At 44.5% G+C, this 21,084-nt stretch overlaps 6 protein-coding genes across 6 annotated transcripts; 4 read left to right on the forward strand and 2 right to left on the reverse strand.

Moving 5' to 3' along the window:
- Nucleotides 1-522: 522 nt before the first annotated feature.
- EYB26_001755 (uncharacterized protein) lies at nucleotides 523-2,700 on the forward strand (the record flags this gene model as incomplete). The annotated part of the gene is made up of 5 exons (XM_054261063.1): nucleotides 523-631; nucleotides 680-1,486; nucleotides 1,538-1,946; nucleotides 1,998-2,262; nucleotides 2,320-2,700. The coding sequence occupies 5 exons, from the start codon at nucleotides 523-525 to the stop codon at nucleotides 2,698-2,700; spliced, it is 1,971 nt and encodes a 656-aa protein (XP_054117038.1).
- A 3,840-nt stretch (nucleotides 2,701-6,540) lies between these two features.
- Nucleotides 6,541-6,954, forward strand: EYB26_001756 (uncharacterized protein; the record flags this gene model as incomplete). The annotated part of the gene is made up of 1 exon (XM_054261064.1): nucleotides 6,541-6,954. One exon carries the CDS (start codon nucleotides 6,541-6,543, stop codon nucleotides 6,952-6,954), a length of 414 nt encoding a protein of 137 aa, XP_054117039.1.
- A 2,063-nt stretch (nucleotides 6,955-9,017) lies between these two features.
- EYB26_001757 (uncharacterized protein) lies at nucleotides 9,018-9,288 on the reverse strand (the record flags this gene model as incomplete). Its single annotated transcript, XM_054261065.1, has 2 exons — nucleotides 9,018-9,161; nucleotides 9,214-9,288. 2 exons carry the CDS (start codon nucleotides 9,286-9,288, stop codon nucleotides 9,018-9,020), a joined length of 219 nt encoding a protein of 72 aa, XP_054117040.1.
- Nucleotides 9,289-10,028: 740 nt separating this feature from the next.
- On the forward strand, nucleotides 10,029-10,746 carry EYB26_001758 (uncharacterized protein; the record flags this gene model as incomplete). Its single annotated transcript, XM_054261066.1, has 2 exons — nucleotides 10,029-10,376; nucleotides 10,432-10,746. The coding sequence occupies 2 exons, from the start codon at nucleotides 10,029-10,031 to the stop codon at nucleotides 10,744-10,746; spliced, it is 663 nt and encodes a 220-aa protein (XP_054117041.1).
- Nucleotides 10,747-11,708: 962 nt separating this feature from the next.
- Nucleotides 11,709-13,496, forward strand: EYB26_001759 (uncharacterized protein; the record flags this gene model as incomplete). The annotated part of the gene is made up of 2 exons (XM_054261067.1): nucleotides 11,709-12,098; nucleotides 12,165-13,496. The coding sequence occupies 2 exons, from the start codon at nucleotides 11,709-11,711 to the stop codon at nucleotides 13,494-13,496; spliced, it is 1,722 nt and encodes a 573-aa protein (XP_054117042.1).
- A 351-nt stretch (nucleotides 13,497-13,847) lies between these two features.
- On the reverse strand, nucleotides 13,848-14,723 carry EYB26_001760 (uncharacterized protein; the record flags this gene model as incomplete). The annotated part of the gene is made up of 1 exon (XM_054261068.1): nucleotides 13,848-14,723. The coding sequence occupies one exon, from the start codon at nucleotides 14,721-14,723 to the stop codon at nucleotides 13,848-13,850; it is 876 nt and encodes a 291-aa protein (XP_054117043.1).
- Between the last annotated feature and the right edge of the window lie 6,361 nt (nucleotides 14,724-21,084).

A 21,084-nucleotide genomic window follows, 5' to 3' on the forward strand; every position in this document is an offset into this window, starting at 1 on the left:
ATGAAGTTATTGACGTGTTCTTTTGAAGATTTGCCGCCGCGTCATCCCAACTAATAAAGGATTTTCCACCGGAATTTCGATTTGGAGAGTTCTCGGCTTCAGCTAGACCTTGTAGTCCAAACTTACTGACGTCCCTCATATTCATGGATTGTTGGGATCTCTTTTCACCGATGGCGAACTCGGGCGTAGGAGTACGATGAAGGAGGAAGGGTACGATTCTTTGCTAGATCGTGTAGGTCCAAATGTTCGCAGCAATTCGCTGCTTCCCAGGCCTCCTCATAACTAACTAACTAGTTAGTTAACTAGTTAGTTAACGTATTTCACGGCTAACCAGGCTGTAGTGCTCAGTTCTGCTCAGTGAGTAAAAGCGGCGAGGGGGTGAGCACTAAAACGGAAAGGGAAAGCCTCGGCGCGTCAGGAAAAATCAAGTACGTAGCTATTTCTAAAGAGTTAGTTCAGTTGATAGAAGACACATATCCTTTTCCCTCTATCTCTTTTTGTTCCTGAATTCGATCATCGTCTATGGCTACACGCAGGCGTAACGGACAGCTAGCCTCATGCGAGCCCTGTCGCAAATCCAAACTTCGCTGTGATCATTCGAGTCCAACTTGCAAACGTTGTCTTCACCGTGGTTTGTCGGGACAATGTACTTATCACCCAGCACCGCTAACGAAGTCAGACCATACGGTCGGTATGGTAACTAAGCCCAAAATAAAAGCTTCGAGGCGTCATAAGAATACAGTCCTTGATGCCGCCGCTTTTGACTGGATGTCTTGGTGTCCGCCAACCGAGCAATCGTTTCCATCAGAGTTCATTATCGACCGGGACAAGAAACGCCGTTTCAAGCTAGGCTTTTTGGGTCCAACAAGTCATTTAGAGAGCTTCACAGCAGATGTGGTCGATATCGAGTTAGATACGAACTCGGCCGAAGCCGTGAGCTACCAACAGATCGAGGTTGGGGCCCAAATACTTTCGCTTTTAGAGCAAATTCCATATTACCTGGACCTGGTTTCGGAGCGTTATAAACTCTTCAAAGGGTGGATATTTCCACCTCAGACAGTCTTTCTAGCTCTTGAACAGTTATCTGCTACATATGGTAAAATCACCGATCATTCACGAGCTAGAAAGAAGTATTCTCGTCTATTGAATTGGTCACAATCAATATTTCGCAATACGGCATCGAGGCTCTACACCCACCCGCAGATGACACTAATGGAATATGTCACAGTCTTATCGCAACGCTGGGAAATCATTGGCATGATTTTCGCGTTGATCGGTACAGCGACTTACCAGCTTGCGCACGATATTCATATATTTCATCGGGAAGGGATACCAGGAGGAGACAGATATGGATTACGTAACATGGCGATGGCTACTAGTGAAATGTGCATACAATTTTGCAGTAGTATGGGTATTATCACAGAGCCTTTTTGCTGGGCAGCGATGCAGCACACCGTATTCGTTGCCGAGATGCATGGTTGCCGTGGTGAGTGGAAGTCTCTCAGATATGCATCGTATTGCTGATCAAATTTTCTAGATCCTAGAACCTGGCAGAGCTTAGGTAATGTGACAAGCTTGGTGTTCGCCCTTGGTTTGCATAATTACTACCCCGACGTTACGGCCTCGCCCCTTATAGAAGAGATTCGAAAAAGAACTATGGCCGCAGCATATGCTCTAGACAAGGATGTATCTATGGTCGTAGGTCGTCCTCCTCGCATCTGTTGGCGCTACTGCAATATCAAGTACCCTTTAGATGTTGCTTGGGACGATCTGGTGTCGAACTATGAGACTGCTGTCCAGCGCTTAGATTTTAGTGGTTGGAATACAGACGGTGATTTAGAGAGGGGATCGAAGCCGCGCATCGCACTTCTTGTGGGCATTATTCAGGAGAAAGTTTTAGAAGTCCTGCTCAATGATCAGCCTATTGGATTGGAGGAAAAGATAAAGTTCGTGCTGCCACATACTTTACAACCTTTACATTCTAACCCTTTTTGCAGGGAGATTTGCCTTGAATCCAGCCAAATTCGCGTTCACCTTCCATCATATCTTCAATGGAGCCCGCAGACGAAAATTCCTAGTGTCATCTCTCTACACCTGGAATTCTTGTATCAGGACTTCCTTATGTACAGATCACTAGTGAATCAGACGTCGAAAGGCTCCGGCATGCTTGTTAGCACGTCTCTAGATATTCTTAGCATCCTACTTGATTGGATCTCAAACGAAGCAGGACTTGGCAGAATCTCTCCGTGTTCCATTTCAGCCGTACGTTCTTCTCTCTTTTAATCATTACTGGATTCATCATATCCTGATCGTGACTAGTTTCGCTTCATTGGTCTGCCTGTAGCAGGTGTCTTGTCGACCGAATTATTCCGGCACTTTCAGACACCGTTTGATCCGGCAGCAGAGACAATGTTTCCCCGCTCAACGATCACTAAAATGCTCAGCGATTTTGCAACACACCTTCAGACAATCTCTTTACTGCAAGAGGGCGGCAATGATCTATACTTCAATGAGCGGGTTTATATATGCAGAGTTCTAGATCAAGTTCTCTCACACAGACCTAGAACCCAGTTCGAACCTAACAAAACTGGGGAATGCGAAATTACATGCGGACACGAAGGATTGATGGAAGACATCAACTTGATGGAGCTGCTGGACCATTTTGAGTGGGATCCGAACAATCTTTTATTCTCCAACTGAGTTCAGCACAATATTTTGCGATCTCAGAATGATTCTACATAAATTTTATACGAGAATCATGGACAGCTCCCTATGCATCTTCTATAGATTTATGAAAATATGTTGTGTATATCTTGTTGCATTGAGATTGATTCTTTGGAAAAGGAAGGCATGTAGTACAGTCTGCTGATGAGTTAAGGACTTTGTGGATAGTGATGGTTTATCTGGATTATATAGGTTTGCTGATAGATAATAGTCCCTGACAGTATTTGGGTTTTACCTCGTTGAGAACCACTTATCAGAACTATTGTAACTCTTTGGTTAAACCCCGAAGCACACTATTTCTATGGCTATACGAAGTAGACCCACTATCAGAACTACGGAGGCAGGCATCAAAAGTGTTGGCAATCAGGGGTCAGCGCTACTGAGGCTAGCTGGTGCTAGTGCTTACGTTAAATTGTCTTGGGAGGTACGGAGTACAGAGAAAGCAAAAATTTTAACACCCCAAGACCTCCCGCCTCAAGGCTCTACCGCCTACCGAATTACGTACAACATCGTGGTATAAGGCGCCTAAAGTTTCTGGATCACCGCTTCGAAATCAATTCTAAGATAGACGGAGGGATCTCAAGTGAGCAACTAAGTTTCTGGCATGAATAGTATGCCAGAATAGCTGCATGGCTAATCTTGGAGGATAATTAACTTTAACTATGTCGATGGGCAGAATATTATGTAATTGGGAGGTGTGGGGCGGACAGCCGCTACCACGTGATAGTTTTATCCTAGCATAATACTCCGTACGTAGTAACTGGAGGCGCGCGCCGGGGCAGGGCCCCGGCTAGCACGCGAGGCCTGAATGAAACAACAGCGCATGACATGAGATGAGATGAGATGTGCACTGCAAGCTCTATGAAAAAAGGGAGTCACGGGACAAAAATGATAGCTAGAATGATAGAATTACATGCAGAACAACAGTCAAAACGACAGTCAAAACGACAGTCATGGATGTTTCCAATCTGCATATCCGTGACCTTCGTACAAAGCAAAATAATGAGTCTTTTCATGTACGTGGACGTACGCATGAAACAGTCGAAATGACTTGACTGTCGAATTGACTGTCGAAATGACTGTCGATCTGACGGTTGCGTCAAGTGTTATAAGTATCGGAGCGGAATAGGTTCTTCATATAGGGCATACATCGAGATACCGCCCTCGCTTAGTGATTTAGTATGGCTATAGATGTATATAGTGTTCCCGTCGATGTTGTAGTCTCTTCCCCTGTTCTGAAGTTCAATCTTAGGTTATCTAGTTATGCTTCCTAATGACTGTCGAAATGACTTTGCCTGCTTCAAGCAGGCAGTGCCGCTGCCTAAGGCAGACCTCTAAGTCAGATCCGTGACATCTGATTGGTTTGAAAACTGTAAAAATTTAGACATTGATCGTATTTCTAGCCTATCTATCCTACGTAAGCGGGAACATGGAACGATCACCAATCTAGAGACGACACGTAGTGCGTGACCCCCCAGATATGGCTTCAAGTCATCCATCACCGGAGCATTCTTACCGAACCAAACCACCTTGATTCTATCATGCAAGCGGAGCGTGTTACTTGGTAGGATATCTAGAAGTGGTCCCGGATCCTGGGGAAGAACAACGACATGGCCCCGTAGTCGGTTGTATGCTACCGGTGAGCGCACAGCATTGGGACGCAACTTCACGATCGATGCTATTGGATGGCATCGACTGATCAACAGTTCCTCAGTCAAAGTTAAACCTTCCAGTACTTGTGGATACTGCTGGCAAAAGGTGACATTCACCTTATTCAATACAGAATACTTCGGTGGAACGCCTCGCTGAATGGCGTTGTAGCAGGAAGCACAGAACCAGTAACAATGATCCTGTAAAGCACATAAGTCAAGACGGCATGACTCGGAGCCGTCAATAGAGAAGATAGACAGACGTGTATCATTTTCTGCCATCTGATAAGCTGCCTTTACGATGAACCCGCCACAGCTTCCACACACCCGCTGAGTGCCATTCACGAAGGCCTCTAGGTGTTCATCATATTTCAATACGCATTTTCGAACACATGATTCAGGAATCGGGCTTGGAAACAGATCACTCTGAAGCCGTCGCTGTTCATAGTGCTCAACAAGAGATCGGGTATCAATATCGCGGCAGATTGGAAGAGCTTGTTGCACTAAACGGCAGCTATGGCAAGTCTGATACTGTTCAGATCGGTGAGGTCGAAGACAGCGGCTACAGACATTGCGCTGAGCCCGCGTAGGAGGTTGAGGCTGCAACTGTCGTGATGAAGAGCGGCATACGTCGCAAATCCCATGCCGCGTAGATGACGCAGGATGATGGCATATAGTGCAGGAGGCATGCTGAGAATGCTGACGACGTCGAATTCGAGATCGTTGCGATGAGGATCGGCAGTTATCACAAGTCCTATATCGAGGAGATTGCCAAGGTCGAGCACAGGAACTACAAAAAACGCGCTCGGAAGTCATCGCAGAGATAGTAGGTAATATATATAATATAAGAAGGGAAATATGAAAAAATATCGATAGATGTATCTAGTTATATTGGAAATCCGAACTTACATTCAATTTTACTAACTAGCAAAAATATGATATCAACCGCTCAACAGACGCACATAACCAAGAGGAGAGTTAGATTTAAATGAGCGGTCAGCTGCAGCACAAGAAGAACTCGTAAGAGCTAACGATTCTGGCATCAATAACTTAGTGGGTTGTTGTGATGATAAACATCAATCGGAGTCGGAGTGGTTGCGATGGGATGCCGAAAAGAGTTTGGTGTTAGATCTCCAATAGTCACGTGCAAGTGCAAATCACGGGACTGCAGAACGGCGAGCGACGGCGGCGGCAGCACGTGACCCAGCGCCTGGGGGGTCGCGGACGCGCCTAGCAGATATTTTTACCCTTCATTTCATTCAGGCATTCAGAACATAAGATATTCCAGGACAACAGACAATAATTCCCGGGCTGTATACGAAATATCCGCTAATAGCAGGTAAACTAACTACCAGAGGAAGTCATTTTTTATACTAAGCACTAGTGTCTCCGCAGTGGGGTAAAAATAAAATAAAGAGAGTATAACAACATGAAGGAGGTTTTGGATCCGTGTGTATCTCTATTATGCCAATTCTGATTAGAGCCTCATTTTTATAGAAACCTCGAGTCATCTAAAGCCGTCTTCAACGGTTCCCTTTGAGAGAGACGAGATGTTTGTCGGCTGAGAAGATATTACTATAGGTATTAGGGGCAGTGCTCAAGGACAAAGGGGTAGACTCCGAAGCGTGCCGCACTTATTGGCTTAGAAGGCGTATAACTAGTGAGTGAAGTAGTTACGTAGTAGAAGAGATTAATAATACAATGAACTAAATATATCCTAGAAAGTCTTAGATCACGATTGAGTATACATACTATATTCAAGATTCTACTCAAGTACTACGTAGTAATTGATTAATTTAAGCCCCACTAGTTAGAAAGAAAAGGCTTGGTTTGATTATTTAACAGCGTTCAGGTATAAGTAGTTACAGCGAAGAATAAGGCTTATACTCCGTAGTGTTGGCGCTAAATTTTCAGCTCCAATACTACAGGTGATATACCGCTTTATCTTGACCAGTCCAATAGTGAGGAATAGCTATCCCAATATGATAGTACTAGTCAGTTATCACCGTTCCATCTTCTTCTGACTTGCATATAAGATACCTGATACATCCAAAGTCTATAAATACGGGGCCACTTCCCACGAATCCAACCTCAGTCTATCAGACAGCAACCACAACAGTCTTCAGCTACACCAGCAACCCCAGCAAGGCGAGCAATAACTCCTAATATGTTTCTCAAATCCCAAGTTCTGAGCCTTATCTCCCTCATCGCTCTGCCTTTGGCAGTCAATGGCAACGCATGCAACATGCATTTCTACTCGGGCTCGGGCTGCTCTGGCAGCCCTGTCGCCTCCTGTGTCCCTGAAGACACTGAACCCCACGACTACTGCCAATGGAACACCTGGGTTGGCTCGATCGGTTGGACCGACTGTCGTGTTGATGAATTCCCCGTGATCTGGGGCTGTGACGGAGTGCCCAGTACCAATGCCAATTACGCCCAAAACGTGTGCCCAGGCAATAGATGGCTCATTTCCACTGGGAACGGGTACGACGACGGCTGTTCGGATGTTGGCACATATGATGGCTATGTCACTACCGGTGACGACGACCCGAATACCTGCACGGACTGCATTGGACCATAAAGAGACTGGACATCACTGGATACTGTCTTCTTGAGGTGTTGGCGATCGACGGGCAGGTGCATTTGGTCTAGTTCTTGATGTGATGACGCACCCGGTGAGGTGCTGTTGGAAAGGTTGATTGTGATAGTATTCGATGGTGTTGGCTGAAGTCCTTAGGTGTGAGCAACTGGCTAGATTAGGGGGAGGATAGGGTTATAAGGAAAACATCTTGTCTTCTCTTCTTCTTGGTTCCCTAGTCTTGATACCTTTGTTTGAATATATAAGTTAATTTTGGTCTTCTTCCTAGCACGTATATAGTATCAAGACTCTCTTTCTACTCTCTATATATCCTTCTTCTTTCGAAGGGTAGTTACAATAAGGTGAATTTTTCGATAAATTCTCAGTGTATTGTTATTTGATTTGGCACCTAGCTGATCTATTCTATGATCCACGTGGCAATCTGAATCCGTGCCGTGAAGTGAAGTAATGTGAAGTAATGTGAAGTGAAGTAATATGAAGTAGTTGCATGCATTGTCTGGCTGTTCCCCATGGCCCAGCTGATGCTCGATCCACCGTACACTCCAACCTCCCTCCCATTCACGATGGTCTTTATCATAATTTTCATAGCATCCAAGGTCAAATGAATTCTCTTCTAATGTACTGCTAGTATCTTAAGAATCTAATTGTGTCACATTGCGGTGAAGGCTCAAATAAATGACGTCATACAGTACTTGTGGTTCAAATGCAGAGACATACAGTATCAACGATTCTGATTATGATTTATTCATGGGTTGAGGATTGACTTTGCTGTGTTCTTTTTGCCCATTTTGGTTGTTTCAAATATTTGGCCCTTCGATTAATACATCATAAGTGGTGAGCCACACAAACTGAAACACGAAGCGCTGGCCAGATTGGCGGCTGAGGGTTGAACGGGACCCACTTCATGATCGACCACGTTTTTACAATCTCAGGTCAACTTTTTTCATTTCCTGTTCCCAACACAACCCACGATTTTTGCTACCCATGATTTTCTAAGCCATTTCATCATCTTTGACCAGCCGTACATGTTGGACCACCTCTCTGATTGATACTTTAACGCTACAAGCTACCCATAGTTTTGGTGGCCATGGTTTCTGGCCCTTCGACACATGATCAAGCGTTGATGTATTCCTGACAGCGATCCCACGCTTTTTGCTGGTGAAATTCGTGGTTTCTGTTGAATATCCCGGTAGCTGAAACAACAAGACCGGGATGTCGGGCTGACAACATATATACAGTATATGAGGGTTGACTCACCAGTACCGAACTAACAACAACAAGAATATTATCACCTTCTTCACAACATCCTTCAACAGTTTCTCCAGCGGTGTAGCATCATACTGAGATTGTAAGGGCCGTCTAAGGTCTCAGCTGCCGGGTCAACATATTTGGAAAGCAGATTCCATTCATTTGGATCGTCTACTCCATCGCTCCAGTCGCGTTTCCGTATTACCTTCGAGTGACCCAGTCACGGGAAGCGAGAGACTATGACCACGTTCACAGAAAGATGCAAGAAAAGTCAGATGATGTGTTTCGACTCTTTCCTGGTGAATTGACGCCAATAAATAATCCAAGCAGGTAGGTTAGCAAGCAATCATATGGAGATTCCCAATTGGCGGGTAATCAAAGTCTCTTATTGGCCATTCTGACACCAAGAACATGAGAGAAAATGGTTGCACGCTATCACATCGAGCATTATAGAAAGTTCTCGATCTAGGGTCCTAGACGGCAAGATAAAAGCCACTGACGTCATTGTCTAGCTAATCAAAACTTTCCGTTTGTGATGACATGTACTCTTTGTCTCCTTCCAGCTGTGGGTATCACCGCGATCATCGTCATCATCGCCCTCAGGCCGCATATCCTGAATCTCCTTCCAGTACTGATTTGAGTTGGTCCTCACGCTGCGAACAGCTCACAATCTGGATGATCCTCATTGAAAATAATATCTCGTTCTAGATAACTTTCCATCTCTATCGAGGGGCGTGGTGTGTCTGGATTAATGCATCGCACCTTTTTTGCAGCTTGCTGGTCTGAATGACTTGGATTCAGTCCCTGTTAGCGTTTCGAGGACGAGCGGCGACACGACTCGGAGATAGACCGTTGAGTTGGCGATTGATGGGTTTCCATGTTTTCTGAAATATCACAGCGCTTGCAGCACTCCTTGATAGAGTCGATGGACAGTTCACGAACTATTACTCTGTTACTGGCAAGCTTCTCGCATGGTGATACTGGATACTATACCTCTGGAGTCTTGGATGCTTTCAATGATGGAGGAGATGTGAAAGAAAACAGAACAAAAGTGCGGACGGCGGCCATTATATACCACCAAATATTTTTAACATACTAGGATTCTAAAACCCATGTCTGCGATACTACAACCAATCATAGACTAGGCGGAAGCACTCGGGGCTTGCTAGCAGGCTTTTCAGTACGCTTGAGCATGAGGGTGCTCGCTCAAGAATTCGAGGACCACTTGGAAGCAAATTCTGCCTATCCAAGACGACATACAGAACTTTACATGCCCAATCATTAATGCCGGAATCAGCCACAATGGTATCCAGAGAGATGCCGGGTTAATCCTGTGCATGACTACGAATCATACATGGAGTGAGCTTTCCAGCAGTGTCCTCCCAAGGAACTCCACCTCCGAGTCTTCCTCTCATCCGATGAAACTCCATACCAGTTATACACGGTATGTGAGGAATTCACTCTAGCGCCTGAGGTGATGGTTGTTCGGCTATCCTTCATTCACTGTGAGTATTTTCCGCTTCAGGATTGCTTGTGCCGACTGTGCAACGACGAGTGTCACGCTACGCTGTGATTCAGCATGGTTGGTGGTCGCCTTTTACACCTCATTGGGCTTACGAGGCTAGGTTTTGCATAATGGGCTCACTCATCTCCACTCCTCTTTCATGCACCAGATTGCCATGAAATCACGAGAGTTGGACCGCTCAGCCCCCCTAAAAATGGATCAGACAGGTATAAATAGTTCTGACTTCCCACCACCACTCTGTCCTCTTGAAATTCTTTCTCCAACACCTAACACGTCTATCGAAATGGAGACACAGCAACCACCTACACCAGCCCAGATTGATAACTGGCATACCCTCGGTTTCATATATGCAGTAGAAGAAGAGATTACTACAGAGAATCCCGCAGATATATCACTCGAATCTCCCACCATTCCCTTCGATGAGGACTCACCTCCGTACCAACCACCTAGTGAACTGTTGCCATCCAGTCAAGAGGCTAGACAAGCGGCGAGTTCTCCAGCACCAGTCGTTGAAATCAATGCCGATGAGGAGGATGATCCTACACGTTGTCCCAATCACGCGATTTCGGAACCTCTTTTACGTAAACGGAGAAGAGAAGATGTCGATGGGGTGGACTTTCGGTCTAAACTGGTGAGAAGGTAGTCTCTGCCTGAGTGTCTCAATCTCGGCTGACAACGATTAACAGAAACATTTGGTGAAGGAAGTCCTGGAACCATATGAGGATTTGGAAAAGGAGAATAAACGATTACAGGTTCAGATCCAATTTTTACAGCGACAACTCAACGAGCGAAAGCGGCGCAATATTTTGAAGTATGCTCTATGCCATCGAACATTCAACGAGGAGTGGAAGTTCCTAGGATGTGGCCATACTCTGTGTCAGGATTGTGTGGCGGACATCAAATCCAAGCGTTCCTTATTCGAGTATCCTTGCCCTTATGCTCAGTGCCAGAAGCCGATTTTAGCTTGTTTAAACTTCTATCCAAACGTGGTGGAAGCATAATGCTGGCCAAAGACTACTTAGATGATAGTATTGCTTACTTTCGCTATATATGAGCCAATCTATGAAGTTTCTATGCCCGTTTTCTCCAGCGCCCCTACTGGTCAATAGGTCGTTTTCTGATCACTGACACCAACAACTAACTTAATGAAATCACAGAAGGCTCTTTTGGAAAGTAATCCGGTTTTTTCGGTTCTTCTAGGATGGGTAGGGACTGACAGAAGTTGCATGCATTGTCTAGCTGTTCCCCATGGCCCAGCTGGTGCGCAATCCACCGTGCACTCCAATCTCCCTCCCATTCACGATGGTTCTTATTGTAATTTTCATAGCATCCAAGGTCAAATGTACGGCCGCCATACTTGAACCAGTCTGCGATCATTTCCGCGGATGATTTAATGCACACTTGGCTGCCAAGCGGTGCGGAAATACAGCCATCCATTTTCAAGTGGCCATCTCGGACTAGAGCCGACAAATCGGGCAGGAGACGCTCAAGACATGTGACGTGATAGTATTCACCTTTTGGCTCTGTGAGTACCCACCGTTAGGAAATTTTATATCCAGTAATGTAAGGATCATTCTCCATACTTAAGGGCACTAAGATATCTTTTAGCATGAAACGATAATGTGATAATAACCAGCTTCCCAGTTCGTTTACGTGAATGCTAAGCGCCGACCAGTATTATACTATAGATGGTTGAGCCGTTACCGATGCTGAGTGTCCTATGCTCACAGACTGACACCCGGCGGTTCTTACCTGTTTAAATTTCTGTACCGAGTTAGAATATTCTGATTGGCTATCTCATTGATAATTTAACCAATCATTCTGTGCAGACGCGTTACCAGCTTACAGACCAAGTTAAAGAAAGCGCTTGCTTGGATGCCTTGTTGCCCCACTTCTGAAACGCAGAGGTCTTTGTTACTCTTAGATAGCTTTGAAAAGGCTCTATAAAGGCTCTATGAATGACATGCGGTACCGTACGGCCGACATTGAGTCACTGAACTCTCTTCTCGTTGCATCGCGAGAGCGCTTTACCCAAAACATGAGCTTTGTGAAGCATCTCCTGCTGGCTCCTGAGACACCTACGATTGATGATGCTGCACGTCCAAACACGAATAGGCTCGCTTGTTCGGTGAAACTTCGTCCGTTGCGTCGTCGCCTTGATGCTGAACGTCTCCTTCGACCGCAAGGCAGCGGCCTTGTTAGTCTCACAATTCCCTTTGAGATCGACCAGGATTGGTCACCTATTTCTGACCTTCTTCTATCTCCTACTATTGAATATTTGGCTGTTGATAATTTCTACTGTGAGATTTTGATGGCTAGTTCTACTAAGTCTGTGGAACCGATTACTCCTGCTGTAAGTTCTGTCCCCTTACCTGGAAAGAGGAGCTGCCATTGAAGAAATCATGACTGACTATTGCAGGATAAGTTCTCAAAGCTCAAAGCGCTCACAATATATAGATCTGAGAGCAGTCGAGATAACAAGCTGCTTTTCCATTTGATCCGAAGCTGCAATTTGCATTTTTTCCATTTCGAGGAGAGAAGCAGAGACCAGATGACTCCAATTGAGATAGCTGAACTTTTAATCAGTCTTCAACGCCAGCAGAATCTCAAGGCTTTAGTGCTGATCATTCCCGGTTCGTCATGCTCAGCAGCCATCAGGATGGCCAGACGGAAACAGAGCAAGCTATGGCCGAATCTGAAGGCGTTGTATCTTGGGATGGGAGATGAACACTGGCTGGAACAAATTCCAGATTTCAAGGAGCTTCAAATCCTCAGTACTCAAGAATTTGTACCTGGTCCACGAATCATCAACAGTGACGTTATATCAAAAATTGGAAAATGCCAGGAACTACGGGTTATCGACGTCTATTTCCGGGAATGCAATGATATAGAAGCGCTTCTCGATATCGCGCATGGATGCCCGCTCTTACAAATGCTCCGCGTTCTGCACAGGCGTCTTGGGGGCCGATTAGATCCAATGAACACCAAATTTTCTGACCTTTTGCGCGCCTTACCGCAGCTGGAATTCCTTGAACTTGATTTGAAGTTTCGGATAAATGGTGCACACATTCAAGATCTCGCGGTCCACTGTCCAAGACTCACCGTGCTTAGACTGCATGAGGCTTGGTTGTGTCTCTCCATTGCGCAGATGCGTACGGTTGATCCGCTTCGGCAGCTAGAACTTGTGCACTTCAAAGATGTACATTTTGAGAATCCACAACGTTTAATGGAACCGCACATATTCTCTACCCTTGTAGCAGAGTGGCGCAGGATATTTCCAAAGCTCCGGGAGATGCCTTGTCCCGCCGACATATACGGTATTGACATGGAAAGAGGTAATATGAACGACACATCAGAAAGGAACGTTGTCAATATACGCAGTAATGACGAGACTTCCCTGAGTGTTTTAGAGGATACAGAGGAGTATCATTCAGATATGCTTACTTTATCTAGTGATGAAGAGATGTTTTCAGATGAGTCGGAGGATTCAGAAGAAGAAGCCAGTGAGGAAGGAGAAGAGGAAGAAGAAGACGAAGAAGTGGTCTTTCCTGGTGAGCCGGAGCTCAACTACAACTACTTTGGGTCAGACTGGTTCTTCTTACGAATAAAATTATGGAGAGAACTTCAATACGGACAAGGCCAGTTCACTCATGACAGGATTGCCAATATTTGGAGGACAAATCTTGAAATTGAGAAGATCGGCTGGCCCGTGATGCCTCTAGAAGCGTACTCGGACCCAGAGAGCTATTGAATAATATTGCAAATATCATATGACCAGATAGATGTCGTGCAGAGGATGCGTGGCACCCAACAAAGCCCAGGGCTATGAGTAATCTTGTCGTCCGTGCAAGACCTCTGCCTTGTGAGGGCTGCTACACTGATTCAGTATCATCATAGCTGGACAGACGCATTGCTTTGTATTGCCCCTCGCGCGCCCTCGTTTAATAATACCCGAGGGAAAAAATTACATGAGCTAAGGTCATTCCGGATTTAACCATATCTAGAACAGTAATCCGAAAGGGAAGAGCGTTTCAGTTGTTATTCCGAATCCACATACTGTACCACCATCCTGCCATCTATTATCATCTTTCCAACCTCCGAATTAATAACGGCGGATCTCGGTGCTCCACCACGTCGTGTATCGAAGTTTGGTGACAAGCTCGTCATCCAGACTTTCAATTAAGGCTCTGTCATTGGTGGCGTTTGAACCGAAGCGGTAGGTACTCATAGTGGGCAATGGCGTCGGAGACGGCGGTGGAGATTCAAGTGTTGGAATCATGGGGCTGAATTTGATCATAATAAAGTCTTTTTCAAATAGGATCCCATTCTTCAAAAGTTGGGTTTGCTGAAATTCATCCAACTGACTTATGGTAGCGTTCCATTCTATTTCTCCCGGGCAGATTTTGGCGATTGGAACTCCTTGAAACTCCCGCAGTTCTGTAGTGGTAGGGGAGTGGCTGTCATCCATTGGATAAAGCTGATCTAACAGCCTTTTGACTGGTAGAAGAGTTGAAGGACGTCCTGACCAAGTATCCTCTGGTTCCTTTAAAAGGAAAGGCACATTCTGGTCCCAGATAGTTCGGAGAAGATGAATAGCTTCCGATTCTCGTTTATCTGAGGCGTATGACCATGCCAAAGCCTTTCCGAATGGGATCAGCAACTGTTCGTGTTCTTTTTCCGCAAGTAATTTCCACCCATCCTGTAATATGGATCGCGCAACATCCCGCTGAACCATCGCTTGCTTGATGACGAATTGCAGTATTCGAAGGAGATCATATACTTTGGTTTCAGGTTGTCGGTCTGGAATTCGGAGTATTGTTGATCTTATGATTTCCAACTGCGATGCTTGATATATCTTAAAGAGTCGTGTACAGGTCTGACTTGCTGAATGGACGCTATGCAAGTCTGGCACATTCTTGAGGATTTCCTCGATTAGCTCATTAGGTAGGTCAAAAAATGATCGAGTGCTGATAGCCATGGTCTTAGAGGATCACAAAAAAATGTTGCTACTAAATCATCCGTGATGGGTGAAACTGCGCCCCATCACAAGCATAGTTATACAGAGTAGAATGAATGAATTTGGTGGAAGCTATCTGGAAATAAAACGCAGTAACAAAGAAAGCGGATTTTAGTTAGTTAGTTAGTTAGATTTGATATACCCGCTAAGGCTAGCTAAGTTCTAGAAGCCGCCATCCAGGTGTGTGCCTAAACCCGCAGGCACCGGGACAAAATCGTGGCGCAGCCACGGGAGGCGAGCCACAGGGCGAGCCACAGAGAATGTAAACAATACAAATGAGATAAACAACGAGTGCAAAACAATCAAACAGTGCAAACACGTACGCCAGCCCTCCCGTACGTTGTCCTCATTCCAACACTCTCACTATTCCAACTTTCTCACGATTTCCTCACGCACCAATTCTTGCACGAACACGCGCCAGCGTGCGCATCAATCCCACAAATTAATTGCGCGAATTCACGCATCAGAGCGTACACCAACTCGTTCATCCCCAATATACGAATCCTCACCAATCTGTACATTTACATCCTCGCTCTCATCCTGCAACTCATCCCCGTCAACTGGCTCATTCAGAAATCCCAGTCCAAGGCTCGTGTCAGCATCGTTATCACTAGTCAATATTGACGAGTGAGCAGACCTAGCGCTTACATCGCCTACTTGTATATTCGTACGTATTCCCAAGTCAGTGCCCTGTTTATTCGATTTGGTGTTATCTATTGCTTGTTCTTCATACGTGCCCATTGCTTGAGGATCTACGCCATGGAATTAAGCTAGCATTCCCGTGTTATAGATGAACTACGCAATTGCGACTGCAGCCTTTTTCTTAGTTAACAACGCTTGTAAATTGGTCGTTTAATGGAATCCCTTGATTCGCGTCCACATGAGCTCTCTTTCATCAGCATATAATGGGCAGTTGAGTATCATATACTTTATAGATTGGCCCGAGAGCCCACACGCGCAGTACGGATTCTCGCGTTGATTGATATGCCAAAGGTAATGCCCTAACGCTATACGCTCCATGCGAATTTGAATGAGAATAGACGACGTGGCTTTACGCAGATACGACTAGTATTGAAGAATACTTTTAGAGGGCCTTAGTACTAGCTTCTTAGTAGATTTCTCACTCTTTTACTTATTCTAAGTCTTTATCCACACATTCTTTGCTTCTTGTTGAATCCGACGCTTTGCCGCGGCTCCGAGCATAATCCAATTCTTGATATCACTAGGTACGATTTAACGACGCGCTCCTATCATCGCAGCGCGTTTAGTAGCTTGATCCACTGCTTCGTTGCCTGGGATGCCTTCATGACCAGGAATCCAGTAAAGAATAATGTTAATACCGTTATCTATGCATTCCTAATACAGATTGATACAATCCCAGATGTAAATTTGTCCTAAGACCATTTATAGGTTTTGAATTGCTCTGAGCGCTGATTGACTATCTGAAAATATCACCACCTTTTAAAGCCGTGAATCGTTTTCCGCAAATCGAAGTAATATGCTGAGTGCGAATCTAATACTGCATACCTCTACCATATACACCGTCGATGTGTCCTCTATACTGATACACTTCATTATTTACCGTTGAAATTGAGGGATGACTATTAACATGCCGATATAGTCTTGATAACCACTTCCATCGGTGTACACTAACACACGTGAATTCTCCTTGAGTATGCAATCGTGTACTGATACTACGATCCCGCGCTCATCAATTGTCACATGTGGAGGTTCTCACTATGGTAGTTAAATGTACGCTTCACGACTCTCTTATTTGCTAATAAGGGTTCCTGGAGGAGCACGTAGGTATCCATTCTTAGTCCAAGCATGAGCCTCTATAGGGATATAACTGTTGAGCGTGACTTCTTAGTCTGTACGACGTGAAAGTATGCCCTTGGGAATCCCGTGAATTAGTCCTGTATAAATCTGAATTACGGTAGCCTTGACGAGCTAGTCTAATTGGTAACAGATTGGCAAAAGATATAGCTCTACATTGAGCGCTTCTGCCGCTGTGATCTAGAATGTACCACTGATCAGGCACGCTGCACGTTTCTGAATTGTGGCGAAGTCACGTATAGTTGCTGTGAGTTGAGCCTTTGTCATGACGCCTGGTTAATACCATGCCGCAGCGCTGTACAACATCTGGGGGATCACAATTGCCTGATAGATTCGCCACATGGAGCCGAGAGCGACTCCCCATGTAGATTCTGCCAGTCCTCGTAGCGCCTCCAGGCTGGTGCCCGCTTTAGCAACTGTTTTTTCACAGTGTGTATCAAACATAAGCTCTAAATCGAGCTAGATTCTGAGATATTTGACTACTGCGCTTGTCTCTTTTTGCGTACCATCTTGTAGCGTGATTAATTGCGAATTGGAAGTGAGACCACTCTGCGGATTTACAAAGTAAATGAGTTGGTACTTTTTCTTATCAAAAACGGAAGTATGGTGTAGAGCCCATTAATCTGTAATGGCACTAGCGTATTGAAGCTTTTTGATGGTCTCATTCTTGCTATAGCCTATGGCTATTATCCCGACATCATCGACCCATCCGCTGGTTGATATATGATTGGCCTCATCAGCGCAATCCTCAATCAGATCTGAATTATAAATGAGATAGAGAATGGGCGAGATTGGTGAGCCTTGTGGGATGCCTGTTGGCATAGGAATTCGCTCTAAGACACTCTCTGGAATCCATATCCGCGTACTCCGTCCTATGAGGAAGGCGGCAACCCACGGTATAAAGTGGCCGAGTCGTCATTTTTATATATTGTAAAGCAATTGCGAATGGTGTGCGTTATTGTACGCGCTAGATACATTTAATAGAAGCATAGAAACAACCTTTAATCCTTCATCCCATGCTCGCCGTATCCAATTGAGGATAATCTAGATAGCGTGATCTGTTGATATCTCTTTACAGCCATCAAGGTGGTTCTTCGGGAGTAAGCTCTCAGCCTCCATGGCGTAGCTTATTCTGTGTGCAATAATAGCTTCAAGGAATTTACCCAGCGTGTTGAGTAAAGCAACAGGCTGGTATGCTTTAGGCGTTCAATAGTCTTAGTCCATACTACCCTTATGGAGCACGACCGTGATTAATCATTGAAAATATGATAGATTGTAGCCAATTCGGATATACGCGTTGTAGATTTGATAGAGCATATTAAGCACCATATAGATGCTCACAATCTTATGCTAGAAGCTATTTGGAATGCTATCCTTACCAGGGGCTTTATCAGGTGGTGTAGAGTGTATCATGCGTTTAATCTTATAGTGTAGGATATCTGGAAAGGGTAGTTACTCGGGATATATAGTGTTGTTAATATCTGCCAAATCAGCCTCTGGAATTGCTAGAAAGAAGGATTCACTAAGAAGCGCTATTTTGGCCTTAACTATCTCTACTGTACGGTCCTCAGACTACAGCATTGGAGTAATTCCTAACTTATAAGTGCCCTTACGCGTATGTGCCTATCTAGCTAACCACTATAATTCTTACAGACCTTTCTCGGTGGCTTCTTAGACACGGTGACAATGGTCTAGCCTCAAGGATTTGCTTATAAGTCGCTTTTTCTTATTCTGGGCACGTAGATATGCGCGCCAGATCCAAGGATTGTGTGTATTAGAATATAGGCAGTATAAACGGCAGCATATACGTACCGCCTCTTTGTATTTAGGTGTGAAATCTGGGTTGTTTTATTCGCTAGGACGCGCCCAAGGCACTGCTTTCTTAATCGCATAGCGGATTGCGCTCGTGAACGCTACGGTAGCGATTTTAATGTAAGATTTAGAAGCATTTATAAGATTAGGGATAATAAGGTCTTGTTTAAGCGTCTTAGTGAGTAATTTAATATTGGCGGCCTTTCAATTCCAGCGCTTTAGCGGTTCATTGACTGGTGTTTGAATATCGATTTGCGTACGAATCGGCCAGTGGTCAGAGTCGTGCTGAACGGTATCAGTATGTTTAATAAGGACTAGTCGGTTAAAGAGATTCGCGGATAGGAACGTAAGATTAATCGTAGACTTTGATTAGCTACGTTCCTACGTCATAATACCCTCTTCAGTAGCGAGCTTGATCTCGTAGCGATCTATGATCTCTAGTAATTCGGTGCCTTCATTATCGATATTAGTGCTAGGGCCACCCCAAGTAGAATAATAAATATTCATATCACCAAGAATTAAGTGTTTAATTGTTTAGGATCTTCCTAATCGGGCTAGCTCCCAGTTAAGAAGACTGAATATTAGCGATTTTGGCTTATTGTAGATATTGTGGATATAGAGATCATGGGCTTGCTTACCACGTAGATATTATAAGTGAAGGATCTAATAATCTAGGAACACAATGATATGTATCTACTTAGCGGGATTAATTTTCTTATTGACGTAGAGCGCTATACGCGCACGAACGCCGTCAGTGGCTTTAGGATAGAGTAGCTGGTGTGTTAGTCTTGTAGGTTAATGCGTGGTGTCATCATACTCATTACGCCATGGTTCTTGAATTGCAATGACGGAGGCTTGTAGAACGGTCAGATCGCATAGGAATATAGCCATGACCTTATTCTTTGATTTATATATATTATACTATAGTATTTCAAATATTGTCTCTACCATTAGGCAGAGTCTGGAGTAGATTATATCAATATACTTATTATATAGCCCTATTCTGCTAGGACTCCATCCACGTTCTCTTCCTAGATTAGACTATTGTTAGGGCGCCATCTACAGCTATTATTATTACTAGTGAACTGAGATAACATCTCCTTACGCGTATTAGAATTAAGCTCTCCGCTATCAATTTCTTGGAAGCTAAACACGCTGTTGAGTACGACACAGTTATTATCGTCAATGTGCATGTTTATAGGCGGTAAAGGTGGTGGCAAAGATGCATTATTATATAATTGGGATTAGGACCGTTTATGGTGGCATTGCTCGCGAAGTGGCTGCTCCGGATCTTGATGCATATCAACTAGTTAAGCGAGACCCCGTGATCTCAGTACTTTTAGCACGGTTATCGTAATTAGCGCATTTGACGTGGTTGGTGCGGTTGATACAACGGGATCAAGATTGCTAAGTAATATTAGGTTGATTATTATTAGTGGATTTAGCTAGCTTATAGCTAAAGTAATATTGATATACTTATAAGATTCTACTTCTTGGTCGTTGTTGGTTAATAATTTTGATTTAAAAGGTCGTTCTCGAGGTCGCTTCTCAGCAGTGCTAGGCATGAATAGGATGGTCTTTATAGGTCCGCGTATACTTATTTGTGGTGGTTGAGATGCTGTTGGGACATCTGGTGTTGCTAGGCGATTAATTATTAGTACAATTTCATACTCGGGAGCTAGGGCGTGAGCTATCTCCGGAGCTGATATAAAAGCGCTCTTTATAGCTTGTTGAGCCTTCTTACTCTTTGTATTCTTTGCTATTGACGCTGCCTTTTTAGTGACCTTTTTTGGAGGCTGGGATTAGGCTTGTTGTTATTGCTATACTTTCTTTGAAGCTGCTATCTTAGCCGCTTTACTTGGTGTTGGGTCAGTGTTCTGTTGCATTGTTCTTGCTTATAAATACTGTGAGACGCGATGTTCAGTGCTATTTATGAGAAGGGCATAACGAGCACGCGCTGTCTCCTGCTTTTAGATCGGGCAGCTGTTACTCAAAGCCTTATGCGGGCCTTTACAATTAGCACATTTGTACGTTAAATCCCTACTCCATTTAAAAGGGCACTCCCAGGTCGGGTGCTCTTCCGTGTAAAGTCTACATTGATACTTTTAATTTAGACACTAGGCTTATATATGCCTATATTTTTAGCACTTCTTACACATCTTACACCTGCCCTCTTTGCAATAGGACCTGTTGGTGAGAAAATGGGAATGCCAAACTATACCCTTGCGAATCGCATTATTGGCGACGACTGGGTTTATGAACTCAACCATGAGTGACCTAGAGTAGCTTTTTGGTTTTATAAGCTATCCCATGTGTACAATCTCAATCTTGTGTCCCTGTCTCTAATCCTGATTCTCAGTAATAAGTGCCCCCTTGAAACCCTCACTCATATCTACAAATTGCGTTAGCATGCCATCAATGACGATTCCCCATGTAGGAACACATATATAGGCTGACTTCCTAAACGCGTGAACCCAATTCTTGCCGTGCTAGCAGAGGACCTCCGCACCTGTGATGTGATTCGCCTATAAGCTAATATCACTGGATGATAGGTGTCATACGGTAATAAAGGTGTGACCAGCTAGAGGTAGGCTTAGAGTGCTCTTCGCTGCTTGAGCCCTAGCTCGTTCAGCATGGTTCACAATATCAGCTGGTTGTAGCTTCCGTACGTTCA

This window comes from Talaromyces marneffei, chromosome 1, assembly GCF_009556855.1.
Source record: "Talaromyces marneffei chromosome 1, complete sequence".
NCBI lineage: Eukaryota > Fungi > Ascomycota > Eurotiomycetes > Eurotiales > Trichocomaceae > Talaromyces > Talaromyces marneffei.